Source organism: Cyanistes caeruleus, chromosome 28 (genome assembly GCF_971803275.1).
Source record: "Cyanistes caeruleus chromosome 28, bCyaCae1.hap1.1, whole genome shotgun sequence".
In the NCBI taxonomy this organism is placed as follows: Eukaryota; Metazoa; Chordata; class Aves; order Passeriformes; family Paridae; genus Cyanistes; species Cyanistes caeruleus.
In genome coordinates this window covers 3,926,503-3,940,567 of record NC_141728.1, presented here as the reverse complement: position 1 = coordinate 3,940,567, position 14,065 = coordinate 3,926,503, and the positions used below count along the sequence as shown (strand labels likewise).

Sequence of the window (14,065 nt, the reverse complement as noted above, 5' to 3'; positions counted from 1 at the left end):
ACTTGGCATTAAAAGAAAGTTTTTGTCGGGGGAAAGAGATGGATGTTGATTTACAAGTGGTTTCAGCAGAACCAAAAGAACCCGATTCTGTTTTGTCTGCCCCCACTTCACCCAATCCTATTTCACCCAACCCTATCTCGCCTAACCCCACTTCACCTTTCCCTCTTTATCCTCCTCTACCACCTTCACCTGATCCTTCTTCTCTGGGAGATGATCAAGATCTAACTGTGATACAAGGAAATGTGAAAAATGCTGGGGAGGAGGATAGCAGTAGCGGGGGTGATGATAATAGATCAGTGACACCGGTGTCCCATCGGACTCGGTCAAAGCTTGCTCCGGTTCTGGGCAGAACGGGAAAAGATTTGGGCAGACAAAGGCGGACTGTGATTGCCCCCTTGAGACAAGGAGTAGGAGTAGAGGGGCTGGTGTTTGTAAAAGTGCCTTTCTCCCCTGCAGACTTGATAATTTGGAAACAGCCAGCTGGAACTTCTAGAGAAAATCCTGATAAAGTAGCAGGGGTGGTAAAAATGATTATGAAAACTCAGAATCCAGATTGGGAAGATATTCAAGTAATATTGGATAATTTAATGGACTCTGCTGAGAAAGAGATGGTGCTTAGAGCAGCCAAGGAGAAGGTGAGAGAAGATCTCAGAATTGGGGTGGTGACAAGGACTATAGATGAGAACTTTCTGACCGAGGATCCAGGGTGGGATCCCAATGCCTTTGGGGACATGCGGAGGCTGAAGAGATATCAAGAGTGGCTCCAGATAGGGGTTGGGAATGCTGTACCTAAGGCTATGAATTGGTCTAAATTGTATGAGGTAAGACAGGAAAAGAAAGAATCCCCTGCAGCATTTTTGGAAAGGCTTAAGGAGGCAGTGAGAAAGTATACAGATCTTCAATTAGAAACAGAACAAGCGAAAGTTCAGCTTGTGTTCATTTTTCTTGGGCAGTCACAGGATGATATTAGGGGAAAATTGCAGAAGTTAGATGGAGAGGACTTAAGGAATTTGAATAAATTTCTTGAAGTGGCTTGGAAAGTATACAATAAAAGAGAAAAAGAAGCTAGTAAAAAGCAGCAGCAAAATCTTTTGGCAGTGATCCAAGGAAGAGAGAATCCAGGTTTCAGAGGACGTGGCAGAGCTGGTTGTGGACTGGGGAGGGGCAGACTTGGCAGAGGACGAGGGAGATGGGTTTTGCCAAGATTAGGGTTAAATCAATGTGCTTATTGCAGACAAGAGGGGCACTGGAAAAATGAATGCCCAAATTGGTTTAACCAGGGCAATCAGTTCAACCAGAATCAAGACACTTTGAAATTAATGGTGCTGGGGGAGTACAGCAGCTGACTAGAATTGGAACAAAAACCAATACAGGAACCTTTAGTAACTATAGAATTGGAAGATAAAGAAGTAAAATTTCTGGTGGATACAGGGGCTACATATTCTGTGCTAAATGATCTAAAAGGGCAAATTGAAGACAAAACAGCAACAATAGTTAGAGCCACAGGGAAAGAGGAGAATCGACCATTCCTGCAACCCCTGGATTTCTGTTTTGCAAACAAAGTTTCAACACATGAATTTTCATATATGTCTGAGTGTCCAATTCCACTTTGAAGGACAAGATTTATTAGCAAAACTTGATGCAGTAATAACTTTTGAGAACAGCGAACTTTTAATGAAAATACCTGAATCGAGGACAGGACAAATTTTAATGATAAAAAAAACTAGTCCCTGCTATCCCTCGGGAATAGAGGATGCAGTAATTCCCTCTGTATGGGAAACAGACATACCAGGAAAATCTAAATTGGCACAACCAGTACATGTGGAATTAAAAGAAGGAGCAAAAGCTGTACAAGTTAAAGAATATTCTATAAAGGCAAGAAGACAAGGAATAGTAAAGATTATTGATAAGTTTTTGAAGTACCAAATTTTAAAATACGTGAATCAGAATTTAATACACAAATATTTCCAGTGAAGAAACCAAATGGTGAGTACAGACTAGTACAGGATTTGAGAGCGATAATTGGAATAACTAAAGATATTTACTCAGTGGTAGCTAATCCTTATACGTTGTTAACATCTGTGAAAGAGAAATAGAAATGGTTTATTGTAATTGATTTAAAAGATGCCTTTTTCTGCATACCCCTTGACAAAGAAAGTAGGAAACTGTTTGCCTTTGAGTGGGAAAATCCAGACAATGGATGGAAAACCCAGCTCACCTGGACACGACTCCCACAAGGATACAAGAGCAGTCCAACCCTATTTGGAAGCCAGCTGGTTAAAGAGGTGGAGATTTGGACTGAGAATGGGCAAGTTCCGAGGGAGCAATACCTGCTGTGACAGTATGTTGATGATATACTGATAGCTACAGAGGAAAAGACAACCTGCAGAAAGGTAACAATTGAAATTTTAAATCAGCTGGGAATGGGAAGTTATAAGGTGTCTAAAGAAAAGGTACAATTTGCCCGACAAACTGTGATGTACCTGAGATGTGAAATCTCACAAGGGCAATGAAAGCTGGGTACTGATCATATTCAAGCTATTTGTGCCATTCCAGAATCGCAGAACCTACCTGAGATACAAGTTTTCCTTGAGATGGTAGAGTGGTGCCGTGGATCATGGACTATGGACTAACTGCAAAACCCCTGAATGAAGCCCACAAGACACAGCCGTTTACCTGGGGCAAACCACAGAAGGAGACCTTCCTCAAACTGAAGGAGGCATTGACAACAGCTCTGGCATTAGGACTGCCTGACCTATCCAAAGATTTTCAGCTGTTTGTGCATGAAAGACTACACCTAGCACAGGGAGTGCTGACCCAAGGTTTGGGAAGCTGGAAAAGGCTGGTAAGCTCCTTCTCCAAACAACTTGACCACGTGAGTGCTGGATGGCCTTCGTGCCTGTGGGCAGTTGCAGCCACCGTGATGCTGACACAAGAAACTAGGAAACTCACGATGGGTAGACACATAGATGTCTGTGTGCCACACATGGTGAGCACTGTTTTAGAACAAAAGGGGAGCCATTGGCTATCTCCAAGCAGGATGATGAAATTCCAGGTAATCCTGACTGAGCAGGATGATGTCACACTAAAGACAACTAACCTCTTGAATCCAGCTTTGTTCCTAGGTACCACAACTGAAGAAGGCCCATTAGAGCATGACTGTGTAGAAGTAATAGAGTACAGCTATTCTGCAAGAGAAGACCTGAAAGACAACCCACTGGAGCAAGCAGAGTGGGAGTTATTCACAGATGGAAGCAGCTTGGTGGAGAATGGGACCAGATACACTGGATATGCGGTAACAACAGTCAGTACAATAGTGGAGGCAAAAGCATTATCAGCAAATACATCTGCCCAGAGGGCAGAACTGGTTGCCTTAACCAGAACACTAGAATTGACTAAAGGGAAATCAAAAAGCAGACTGGACAGCCCGACAGATTGCTCGAGAAGTGCAAACAACAATGGCATTGATACCTTTAAAGATGAATGTATCTCAATTTAATTTGCCTCCAAAACCAAAATATTCAATAGAAGATGAGAAATTGGGACATTTGCTAAATGCACAAAAGGATTTAGAAGAGTGGTATGTAACTGCATAAAGACAAATAGTGTTAACCTCCTTGATAATGAGAGAAGTTCTACAAATTAAACAGAACAAATGTCCTTGGGGTGCAGAGGCATTGGTAAAATTGCTAAAGCAAAAATTAATCTCGGTACGGATGCTAACAATGGCAAAATCAACTCAGTGGCTAGACACAGGCAAAGCTAGGAAGGATTAAGATAGGAATAGAATCAAGATGACACTTAGCAAGAACCATCTAGTGAAGTGAGATTTAGGTGGGCCCTAGAGTCTTTGCTCGGTCCTATAGCAAATTATCAGAATAGAGAAACAGGTCAGGTAAATAGACTAGCAAAAGTCACCTGGGAAAGATTTAAAGAACTAAATGTACAATTACAAGCCACCACAAAAATGACTACAAAATCGATTTGCCTTAGATTTGCTACTCCTGAAAGAACATGGATTGTGTGGGTTTTTTTTAAGGGATAGATTGATCATTGCTGCATCCACATCCCAAATGTAACTGAAGATGTAGAATATGACATCAGTCAGTTGCAACAAATAGAGCATGGAGCACAGGAAGAACAAAAGGATTTGACTACAAGTTGGTTAGGCAAAATCTTCAAAGGGTTAGGGTGGAATGTGAGTTCATGCATTAAATCTATCATTGAGAGTGTGATAATCTTACTAATTGTATTTTTAGCAATTTGGTTAGTTTACAGCATTTTAAAAGGATAAATACAGAAGACAACATCCTGGAATCAGAAAATAATAAAGGCACTGACACGAGACCCACACCCACCATCTTCTGGTTCTCCAGTTCGTGACAACATCCAGGACAGCGTTTACATCAATCAAGGATTCGAAGAACACCAAGTATCAACTCAGAAACAAAGGACTCTATCAAGTGAAAACATTTGCACTTATAGTGAAGTGAAAATGCTTTCAAAGGGGGGAATGATAGTAAAAGGTTCTAAAATCTTAGAAAAGTTGGAGACTTAGAAAGAAAGTTAGGTTTGGAAAGCCCTGGGAAAAGTAGGCCCTGAGAAATGTTAGGCCTTGTGCTTGCTAAAGATCAGGTCAAACTGCACCTGTGTAGTCAGTAGATGATAAATGATACAATTGTTAGATGTGATTAGATATAATTATTGTTTAAAGAACATGAGGAACAATGTTAGGGATCTAGGGGGAATCACAAGAAATCCATGCTTGGATAAAAACAATGCATACAATAGAATAATGTAATTTTAATAATTAATATATAAGTTTTATAATGAAAGTGTATAAAACATGTTCAACTCCAAACCAAATCGGGTCAGATTTGGGTATGTGTACCCCTGACACCCAGAGCTCTTCAATAAAGAACCTTCATATAAACATTCTGTGGTTATGTGTGATCCTGAACGCTAACAGTGTCATGGTTGAAAGTTAAGTGTTATGAAAGAAACTTCAGATTAAATTAACTGCTGAATGGTTGAATTAGTCAATTACCTAAGACATCTGATCATTTGTTTTATACAAATGCCTTTTAAAAGTTTACAGTGTTTTAAGCATCTTATGGCTGCTATTCTTAAACCCCTTGCTTTGAAAATGACTTAGGAGACATCTTTCCAGATGAGGCCTAAGGCTCTGGCCAAGCCCTCACATTAGCTGGATAAAGAATTTACCAATAAACCCAGAAGTTTTCTGCATCAAAACAATATTCAGGTCAATTTGACTTGGCAATTAATGAATTAATATAGCAGCTGGATTTTACAGTGAGCTTGGAAAATTGTTATCAAGACATGATTTTCCAATCTTCCATTGATTTATCAGCTGTGGCAGACTCTGGGATGAGAGTATATATTTCGTATATTCAGCAATTCCTATTACAAATTATTCAGATAAGTTTAATATAGCATGATATTAATTATGCATCTTCTTAATAAGTTTTTCATTTCTGTAAAGGTGTTATTTCTTATGTGTATACATGTGCAAGTGTTTTAATTTGATGGTTTTTCATTGTCATAACAAAAAAACGCAAATACCTTGCTTAATAACAAAACAAAAAAAAAAGGGGGGGGGACCAAGGCTATGCCTCAGAAGTATAAAAACCTTATGTATCTTAAATTTTTAGAAAAAGTGTAAACATCTTATATCTATTACAAATAATTCTTGAACAGTCCTTTTTAAACAAGTCTGTTACAAAGCCAATTCCATCAATTATCAGGTATTGTTCTAACAGTACTCAAGCAAAGTTGAGAGAGAATTCTTTGGTTCCAGTCAAAAGTTCAGAAGCAAGATTAAAAATTCATTTCAATTAATAATTTGGAGGAAAGTCTATGTTTGTGCATTCACAGGTTCAAAGCAGAAGTAACTTCCTAGCGAAGAACATGGAAACTCCTCAGCTGCAGAGACAAGCAGACAGCCCAAAGAGCAGAAGAGCGAGCACGCAGATGTGAACTGTATCAAGACACAGCTGACAGCTGAACAGCTTGGATCCCACATGCAAGAGCAATGGACTTTGGGTTTCAAGTGAAAGAGTGGGAAAATTAATATTGTAAAGCCTCATTTGTTAAAGCATGAGTGAAAGAAAAATAACCCTTCTTGAAAAGTAATCCAAGAAAAGATTTGGGTTGATTTTTTTTATTGTTTTTTTGAAAAAAAGAGAGGGGCAGATGTTGGAGTCTGAGATACAGAGTGTGTGCCCTTGTTTCTAATACTTAGTTCTAGGATTCAAAGAAACACTGAATTTCATATAACATGAAATTGTTATGAATTGTTATTATGAAATGAGCATGTTTTCATGGTGATACGTGAAAACAAATGTTAAAGTTAGATAGGAAAAGTGTAAGTGTGTAGATTAGAAAGGTTCTTAAATCACTGGGTGAAAAAGTAGTTTAGAGAACAGGAGACAAGATGCAGGATTTAGGGTGTTGTCTCTTGTCCTTCTCCTTTCTTCTTCATGTTCTTCTCCGAGGGGTTTTTGGGTAGTAGTAAGTGATTGGGTCAAAAATGCCGCAGTGCAGCGCACAGGTGTTGGGTCATTGGGTCAAATATGTATTGGAATAAAGAAAAAAGGACTCCTCTGTCTCCTTTTTGGACATAAACTTCTGGCGTTTGTGGATTAATTTTCCTGACATTTGTTTCTAAAAATAACTTGAATAACAGGTGCAATTTAGTTAGCAAAAATCAATTCCATTTATTGCAGTAACAATCTTTGTCAATTAGTGGAATTCCTATGTAATTTCTCGTTTCCCACATGCATTTTTCACCTGCTCTTACCTGGCCTTATCTCCCCTCAGGCCCCGCTCGTCCTCGCCGAGTCCGGCCCGCGCCGGGGCCGCGCCGGGCGCGCGCGGGGCCGAACGCAGCGCCCCCCTCAGGCCGTTGCGCCGCGGCCGTTGCGGCGCCAGTCGGAGACAGATCGGTGCCATGGCGGAGCTGCCGCTGCCCGCCGGACTCAATGCCAGCACCTTCCCCGCCAAGCTGTGGCGCCTGGTGAACAGCCCCCGCGTCCGCTCCGTGCGCTGGGACAGCCAGGCCCAGGGCTTGCTCATCGACCGCTTCCTCTTCGAGCGGGAGCTGCTCAGCCCGGCCGGCGCTCACGGAGGGGGCGGCCAGGGGGCGGGGGCGGCCCCGGACTCCTTCAAAGCCACGCACTTTGGCAGTTTCGTGCGCCAGCTCAACCTCTACGGCTTCCAAAAGGTGCCGGCATGGCTTGGCTCAGCTGTGCCGGGCGATGCCGGGGCTCGGCTGCACTTTATGAACCCAAACTTCCGCCGCGACCGCCCCGAGCTCCTGCTCCGCATCAAACGCCTGACCAGGGCCAACAGGCAGAGACTGGCGGCGGGGCTGGAGGTGCGGAGCCGCCAGCCCAGCCGCCTCCAGCGGCTCCCCACGGACCGGTCGCTGCCCGCCTTCCCCAGCGGGCAGCCGCCCAGAGCCGGTGAGACGGGGTGGGAGCTGCGGGCGCGGAGGGAGGCGTGGGCTTTGGCCGTGGGCGCTGCCCGGCCGGGCAGGAGCGGCCCCTGCCCGTGCTGGGGCTGCTCAGCGCTGCTGCCCCGGCCGGCACAGGGGCTGTCCTTGGGCAAGGCAGCTGTGCCGGCAGGGCCCGGGAGCTGTGCCGGGCTGCCGGGGGCTGCGGGACAGTCCCGCCGCGCCTGCGCTCGCCACACGCTGGCCCGCTCGGCCGGCAGCCGGCCCGGCCCTGTGCCGTGGCTGGCGCTGCTCATTGCGCGGCCCTGGGACGCTCGGGGAGCTCTCCGGGAGTGCGGCTGAGCCGAGGGCTTGGGCGTGCTCAGCCCCAGCGGGAGAGGGAGCCTCCTGTCCCATTTGGAGCAGAGGGGAGAAGAGCCGGCACTTGGGTTTCTGGCAGCTGCCTCCTGCCAAGGCTTGAACGGATAGGGGAGAGCTCAGTAGACAGGGAGCTGCTTGTTGCAAAGTGAATAAAATCCCATACACCCGTGTGTGTAGAGTTGTTTATTTCAGTGCTGGAGGTGAGGAGGATTTCTCCTCATTCATCCACCTTTGTCAATTGCTGTGGTATATATTTAGAAATTATTGCTTGGTGTTACTATGTCATTATAACATATGGAACTAATAGACACTGTATATTATACACTCTGGAATTAATTTACATAGTATAATCTCATGGCTATAGATAGTTCTTTATCACAGTGCTTGTGCCTCCCCAATTTGGGGGTCGTTGGGGGTCTTTGACGAAGGCTTCCAAAGTCGTCTTTGCATCTGAACTTTTCAACTTTTGTCTTCAGAGCATGCACAGCTATGGTGTTCCTTGGTCTGTCTGGTCCTAACCGGTCTAATTGCTTTATTTTGTGGCTAATTGGCTTGATGTTTGCTAATTTTTCATTAGTACTATACTTACCTCTCTCTGAAACTGACCACCTGGTGAGATTTTCATTTTTTTCCCTGGGTCTCCAGCACTGAGCAATCAGTTAACCATATACTAGCCACCACAATGCATAGAAAGACATCTATATCAGGTTAAATAGATCCATGAAGTTATGATTCAGGTTCTATTGATATCTGGTGATACAGATCTATCAGGTTATATTGGTATCTTCTAACTCAACCTATAGAAGCAGCTTGTAAGTTTGACTTAAGTTCTATAGGCATCAAACCCCCCAAGACATGTTGTGATATTTTTCTTTCTCACCCTGTTTTGGGAGGAGGTGAGCTTTTGTTTTCCCTGACAAAAGCACACTTGCTGCCAAGGGAAACACAGCTGAGGAGCAGGAGTGACCCAGCCTTCCCTTTGCTTCCTTTCTTCTTCCCTCCCTGCTGCACAGCTCCCTTGCTCCAGAAGCGCGATGCTGCCTCACCTGAGGATTCAGAGCTGCCTCCAGGCCCTTGCAGGAGAAGTGCAGCTGCTCAGGAGAGTGAGGCTTCCCCAGCACCTGCCAAGAAAGTCTGTGCCACCTCTGGACTTGCTGGGGCTTCACCAGTGGAACCATCAAGAGAGCTCATCCAGAGATTTAATCTCCGCAAGCTCACGGTTCCACTGGTTCGCCTGGACCTGAAACGCCATCCTGAGCTCATGGTTCGCCTCACTCCAGTCGACCCTGAAGCTGCTTGCAGGGCCCTTGGACAGAGCAACAGCTGCTCATCTTCTCAGCAGCACAGCCCAGCCTGCCACCCATCAGGTAGGGAAAGAGTTTCTCCCCTTCCTTTTCCAATAGCTCCTGGCAACTGAGCCTTTCAAGTGTTTTCCCTGAGTCCTCTGTCATGGCTAGATCTCAAGTGAGAATCACGGAGAAAGTGTACTAGGAAGTGGGACTGTGAATGCCAAAGTATTCTCTGCTCTTCCTGTCCTTCCTGCAGATGTGGAGGTTGTTGTGGGCATTTTCCAGACAGCCTGTCTGCTGAGGTGCAAGGGCAGGGTGAAAAATCTTGCCCGCCAGACAAGTGGTCAGTGTTAGGTGAACTCCCCTCTTTCTTGGAATGAAGTCCCACTAGGACGGTGATAGGATATTGCAGATGTTTCAGACTGACTGGCCTGCAAATCGGGCCGTGCCATTGAAATGAGCTCTGTGTGCCTCAGAACAGCTGCAGCTGCAGAACATGGCCTCACCTACAAGGTTGCTTTTCGAATAAACTCCCAGTTGAATTTCTCAGTGTGTGCCTGAAGATGCGGGCTCTTCTTGGGTGAATGCACGTTCTGTGGCCTTCTGTGATGAGAAACTCAAGCAGCCAAATCTAAAAGCTGCTGGGGAGATAGGGAAGGCTGTGATTCTAAAGTTGTTGTGTGCCTTTGGAGCAGAAGGGAGAAGAGCTGGCAGCTGGCTTTCTAGCAGTTGCCTCCTGCCCAGGAATGGCAGCGGAACACTTTTCCCAGACAGATGAATAAGTACGGGAGAGCTGAGTAGACAAGGAATTGGTTGTTGCAAAGCTTCAGAACATGAGAAGGGAATTTTCTCCTTCTCACCCTACTTGGGAGGATGGGAGCTTCTGTCTTCCTTGGGAGAAGTACAGTTGCTGCCAAGGGAAACAGAGCTGAGGAGCAGTAGTGACCCAGCCTTCCCTTTGCTTCCTTTCTTCTTCCCTCCCTGCTGCACAGCTCCTTGGTGCCAGAAGCGCAGTGCTGCCTCACCTGAGGATTCAGAGCTGCCTCCAGGCCCTTCCAGGACAAGTCCAGATCCTCAAGGGCATGAAGCTTCCCCAGCACGTGCCAAGAAAGTGTTTGCTACATCTGGACGTGGGGTTTCATCAGGCCAGCCAGGCACACACAGATTCCAATTCCAGCCAGAGCTCATGACTCCAGCATTTCCTGCACACCATCAAAGCACTTCTGTGGCCTCTCCAGAGAGCAGCAGCTGCACTTCTCCAGAGCAGCACTTGCCAGCCAACATCCCATCAGGTACGGAATGTGTTTCTCCCCTGGCTTTTCAGAAAGATCACAAAAAGTGACTGAAGTATTTTGCCGCGGTGCTCTGTCATGTGTCCATTTGATTGTGACAATCAGGTGTCAAGGGTACTAGGAAGCAGGATCATGAATATCAGAACAATCTCTGTCTGCTTTTCCCGTCCTTGCTGCAGATTTGGAGGATGTTCTGGCCATTTTCCAGGCAGCCTCTGTGTAGAGGTCAAAGGGCGAGGCAAAGAACATTTCTCCACAACTGGTCGGTGTCAGGTGAACTCCCATTTTTCTTTGGATGAAGCCAAACTAGGACTCTGATGGGATATTGCAGAGTTTACAGATTGTCTTTTGTTGAGATGAAATACAAGGGATGGCACCACCGTGCTTTGAGATGATTTATTGCTTAAGTAGCCCAATAAGAGATCAGTCCCGAGGCGTGAGATTTACAGGCAACAAGTCAACCACAGCTCGAGGAAGTTACGAGTTCCTTCTCCGCATGGCAATATATAACTTTTTAGTCAAGTAGACAGTTGGCACCAAGTTTGTTTTCACTTACTAAGCTCTTATCACCTTTACTTGATTTTGCCACACTGCGTCTGTCTTTTAACCAACAAGCTCACAGGTCACGTATTCACACACACTTCTGTTATAGTTTCTAGATCTCTAACTTACTTTATAAATCACACCATTACACTTGATACCTGCAACTATTTTACTTAATAGAATTTCTTACTTACTCTAGGCATATTCTTACTTGCAACTGTAAGAACAACGGTTTAGAATTACTCTACCTAATGTCTGTCTACTTTCATCACTCCATCAATCCAGGCTTTTTCTAAGGCTGCAGATTTTCCATTTCCAACAGTCTCTCCCACAAATAATGCTATGAAATTTCAGTGCACGCTGGGAGTCCCCAGAACAGTTGCAGCTGCAGACCATGGCCTCACCTCCATGGTTGCTCCTTAGAATAAACTCGCAGTTGAAGTTTAGCATGAGTGTCTGCACCTCTGGCCTCTTCCTGGGTGAATGCACTTTCTGTGGTCTCTTGTGATGAGAAACTCAAGCAGCCAAATGCCAAAGCTGCTGGGAAGATGCAAAAGGCTGTGATTCAAGGTGATTATGTCTGTGTGTATGTCTAGATCAGTTTCCCAAGCCATACTTTAATCTATGTACACGTCAATTAGGATAATACTTTTGAAGGGGAAGAGCTCACTCTTCCAATTCCCTGGGAAGTTTTTAATGCCTTTCTGGAGTTGAGGTTGCTGTGCGCTTCCTGTGATGTTTGATCCAAGGCAGCAATAAAGCTCTGCATCCCAAAGCCTCATTTTGGAGCCTCACCCATGTTTTTGGATTCTTCCAGCTGCCCCGGGCACTTCAGTCCCCAGTGCTCCAGCTGGCAGTGCTGGTTATGCAGCATGGAGAGCCCCAAGCTGGGTCTGGAGTACTCCTGGGGAAGAGGAATTGCCACCGCTGGATCTGGACCTTGTTCTGGAGACACTGGAGGAGATGCTTTCACCATCTGTGCCTGAAAGGTCTCCCTCTGCTCAGGTAACTCCATTGGACAGGGATGAAAGGGGCTGGAGTGAGAGCTTCTGAATGTTGTTGCATGGCTGAGAAGCAAAGGCTTCTTGAATTCAGCTGGGAATGGACACAGAAGGATTTGCTTGGTCAAGCAAGATTTGCTAAGGAAGAGGGAATGAAAAGGGAAGATAGCCCTTAAGTGAGGATGAGAGGTGTTTGCCAGGTTTGGATGCTCCTTTTTCTGGGAAGAATCCCTGGTGCAGGGGCATTTGTGGGGAAGAAGTGGAAGCTTGGTGGGTTCTAACAGGCTTTGTTTGATGGGAAGAAAGAGAAGAGTGTTTGGAGAATTGCCCCTGAAGGCAGAGTGGGAGGGTGTCAGTAGCAGATGTGGGCTCTGCCTCTCTTGGGCTGGAAGGCCAAGGCAAAGCAAGGGCTGGGCTGCAGCTGCTCCTACAGCTGCAGCTGCTGCTGTGTGAGCCCTGCTGTGCGTGTAGGCATTGCCAGAGCTGTGTGTGGGGATGGGCTGGAGCTGCAGCTGTCTTGCCCTCTCAGGAACCTGGTGCCTGCAGTCCAGTTTCCAGCTGGGAAATGCTCAGCTGGGCAAACTGGCCAGTCTTGCTCTCCATGTTCCAGAGCTCAGTCACCTTGTGGGAAGAAGAGATGGGTGTTGCCAGACAGTCCCTGCAAAGCTGCAGCCTGCATGTGACTGTTGTGCTTAGGGCTGTGGTGGGAAGAGCACATCCCTGTGCCAGGAGCTAGCAGGACTCCATCCTTAGCGCCCACTCCATGGCTTGAGTGTCATCCCCACGCTCAACAGCCTTGTCAGCCCTGACAGCTCTTGGAGCGTGTTGGAGAAGTCAGTGTTTTGGACTGTTGAAGGCCTCTGGGGCCCAAAGCTCCTTGTTAGGAAGACGGGATAAAGTGTGTGAGCCGTGGAGTCTTCAGGGGGCAGATGTCTTGGTTTTGAGGCCCCATGACTTGTGTGATTGGTGAGAAGGACAAGGTTGGTTCTGGCCATGAAATGGTTAAGGACTCCTTTAAGCCCAGGGGCTCCTCCTGTGTTGAAGAGCAGTTCAATCAGGGCCCATTAGTCCTTGTGTTTGACAGATTCCCTCTTGGACTTTGGCATCCCTTTTTTCTTAAGTCTTCTCTCTTCCCAGACTGGCCTGGAGTGTTCAGTTTCTGCACTGGCACAGGCCTTTTTGCATCTTCTTCTACAACTTTGCCAAAGAATTTCTCTTCTTTCATTTAATATGCAGAGCCATTGCATGGGTAGATTTCTTCTTGAAGAAGGGCAGACTGGAGGTGGGGAGGGGGATTTTTTGGAACTGCCCATATCTTCTTGCCAAGCGCAATGAGCCTTTGTCTTCTGCAAACTCCCGCGTATATACCAGTTTTCAAAAGCAATTTGTTGGTGCATAGAAGGAAATCTGGCAGGCTCTGATTGTATCCCTGCAGAATCTATTGGTTGATCTTTGCATTTCCTTCTTTCTGTTTTTCTTTTCAGGTCAATGCTAGTGTTGCCCGTGGCTCTTCAGGAGGGGAGGCTGTGAACAAGGCTGCAGCAGAGGGAGCTTTGCCTGCTTGCGGGAGCCGTGTGAACGTTTGCCAGGAGCCCGAGGAGCTTGGTAAGGAGTGAGCCCAGCGTGGTTTAGAGAGATGGGAGACAGCTGCTCTGAGCCTGCCTCTGACAGGAAGGGAGATGAGAAGAGTTGATTTCTTGTCTGCAGCAGGGTTGGTGCTTCCTGGTGCCTTTAGTTCCAATCCTGCACTGGCACAAGCTCCCCGAGCCCTGCCCCTCCATGCTTTTCCAGAGGCTCTGACACCGAGTCCTCTGCTGTGGCAAGAGAGCCGGCAATAAACCTGAGCTGGTGGCAGTTGTGTCACCAAGCTGCGTGTCCCAATTGGTTCCCAGCTCACAGCAGCCTTCAGCTTCAGCCACTGCAGTGAGGACTGACGTCTCTGCGTCAGCCCAGAGAAAGAACAAGGCTGGGCTTCTTTGTGGCAGCTGGCACTGTCTGTGTTTCAAGCTCTCGGGGGTGCCATTTGCACTGGGAGGGTTGTGAATTGATTGGCGTACTTCAAAACTTCAGGAGACTGGAAAACTTGGAAGGATCCCTGTTCCCTTT

The 14,065-nt window shown here is 46.2% G+C and overlaps 2 protein-coding genes and 1 long non-coding RNA gene across 5 annotated transcripts in view; 2 read left to right on the top strand and 1 right to left on the bottom strand.

Moving 5' to 3' along the window:
- LOC147649065 (uncharacterized) overlaps positions 1–14,065 on the top strand; it is a 257,416-nt gene that overhangs the window by 51,901 nt on the left and 191,450 nt on the right. The gene's annotated exons all lie outside the window — the stretch shown is intronic.
- LOC147649071 (uncharacterized) overlaps positions 1–14,065 on the bottom strand; it is a 64,382-nt gene that overhangs the window by 45,452 nt on the left and 4,865 nt on the right. The gene's annotated exons all lie outside the window — the stretch shown is intronic.
- The window catches only part of LOC147649057 (uncharacterized), a 400,363-nt gene continuing 393,178 nt past the window's right edge, over positions 6,881–14,065 (top strand). For all 3 annotated transcript variants that reach the window (XM_086865011.1, XM_086865010.1, XM_086865012.1), the window contains exons 1-5: positions 6,881–7,484; positions 8,848–9,201; positions 10,116–10,415; positions 11,776–11,963; positions 13,444–13,564. In XM_086865011.1, the coding sequence (XP_086721137.1) occupies positions 6,971–7,484; positions 8,848–9,201; positions 10,116–10,415; positions 11,776–11,963; positions 13,444–13,564 (1,477 nt within the window). In that variant the 5' untranslated portion in view covers positions 6,881–6,970. The remainder of the gene's footprint in view (positions 7,485–8,847; positions 9,202–10,115; positions 10,416–11,775; positions 11,964–13,443; positions 13,565–14,065) is intronic.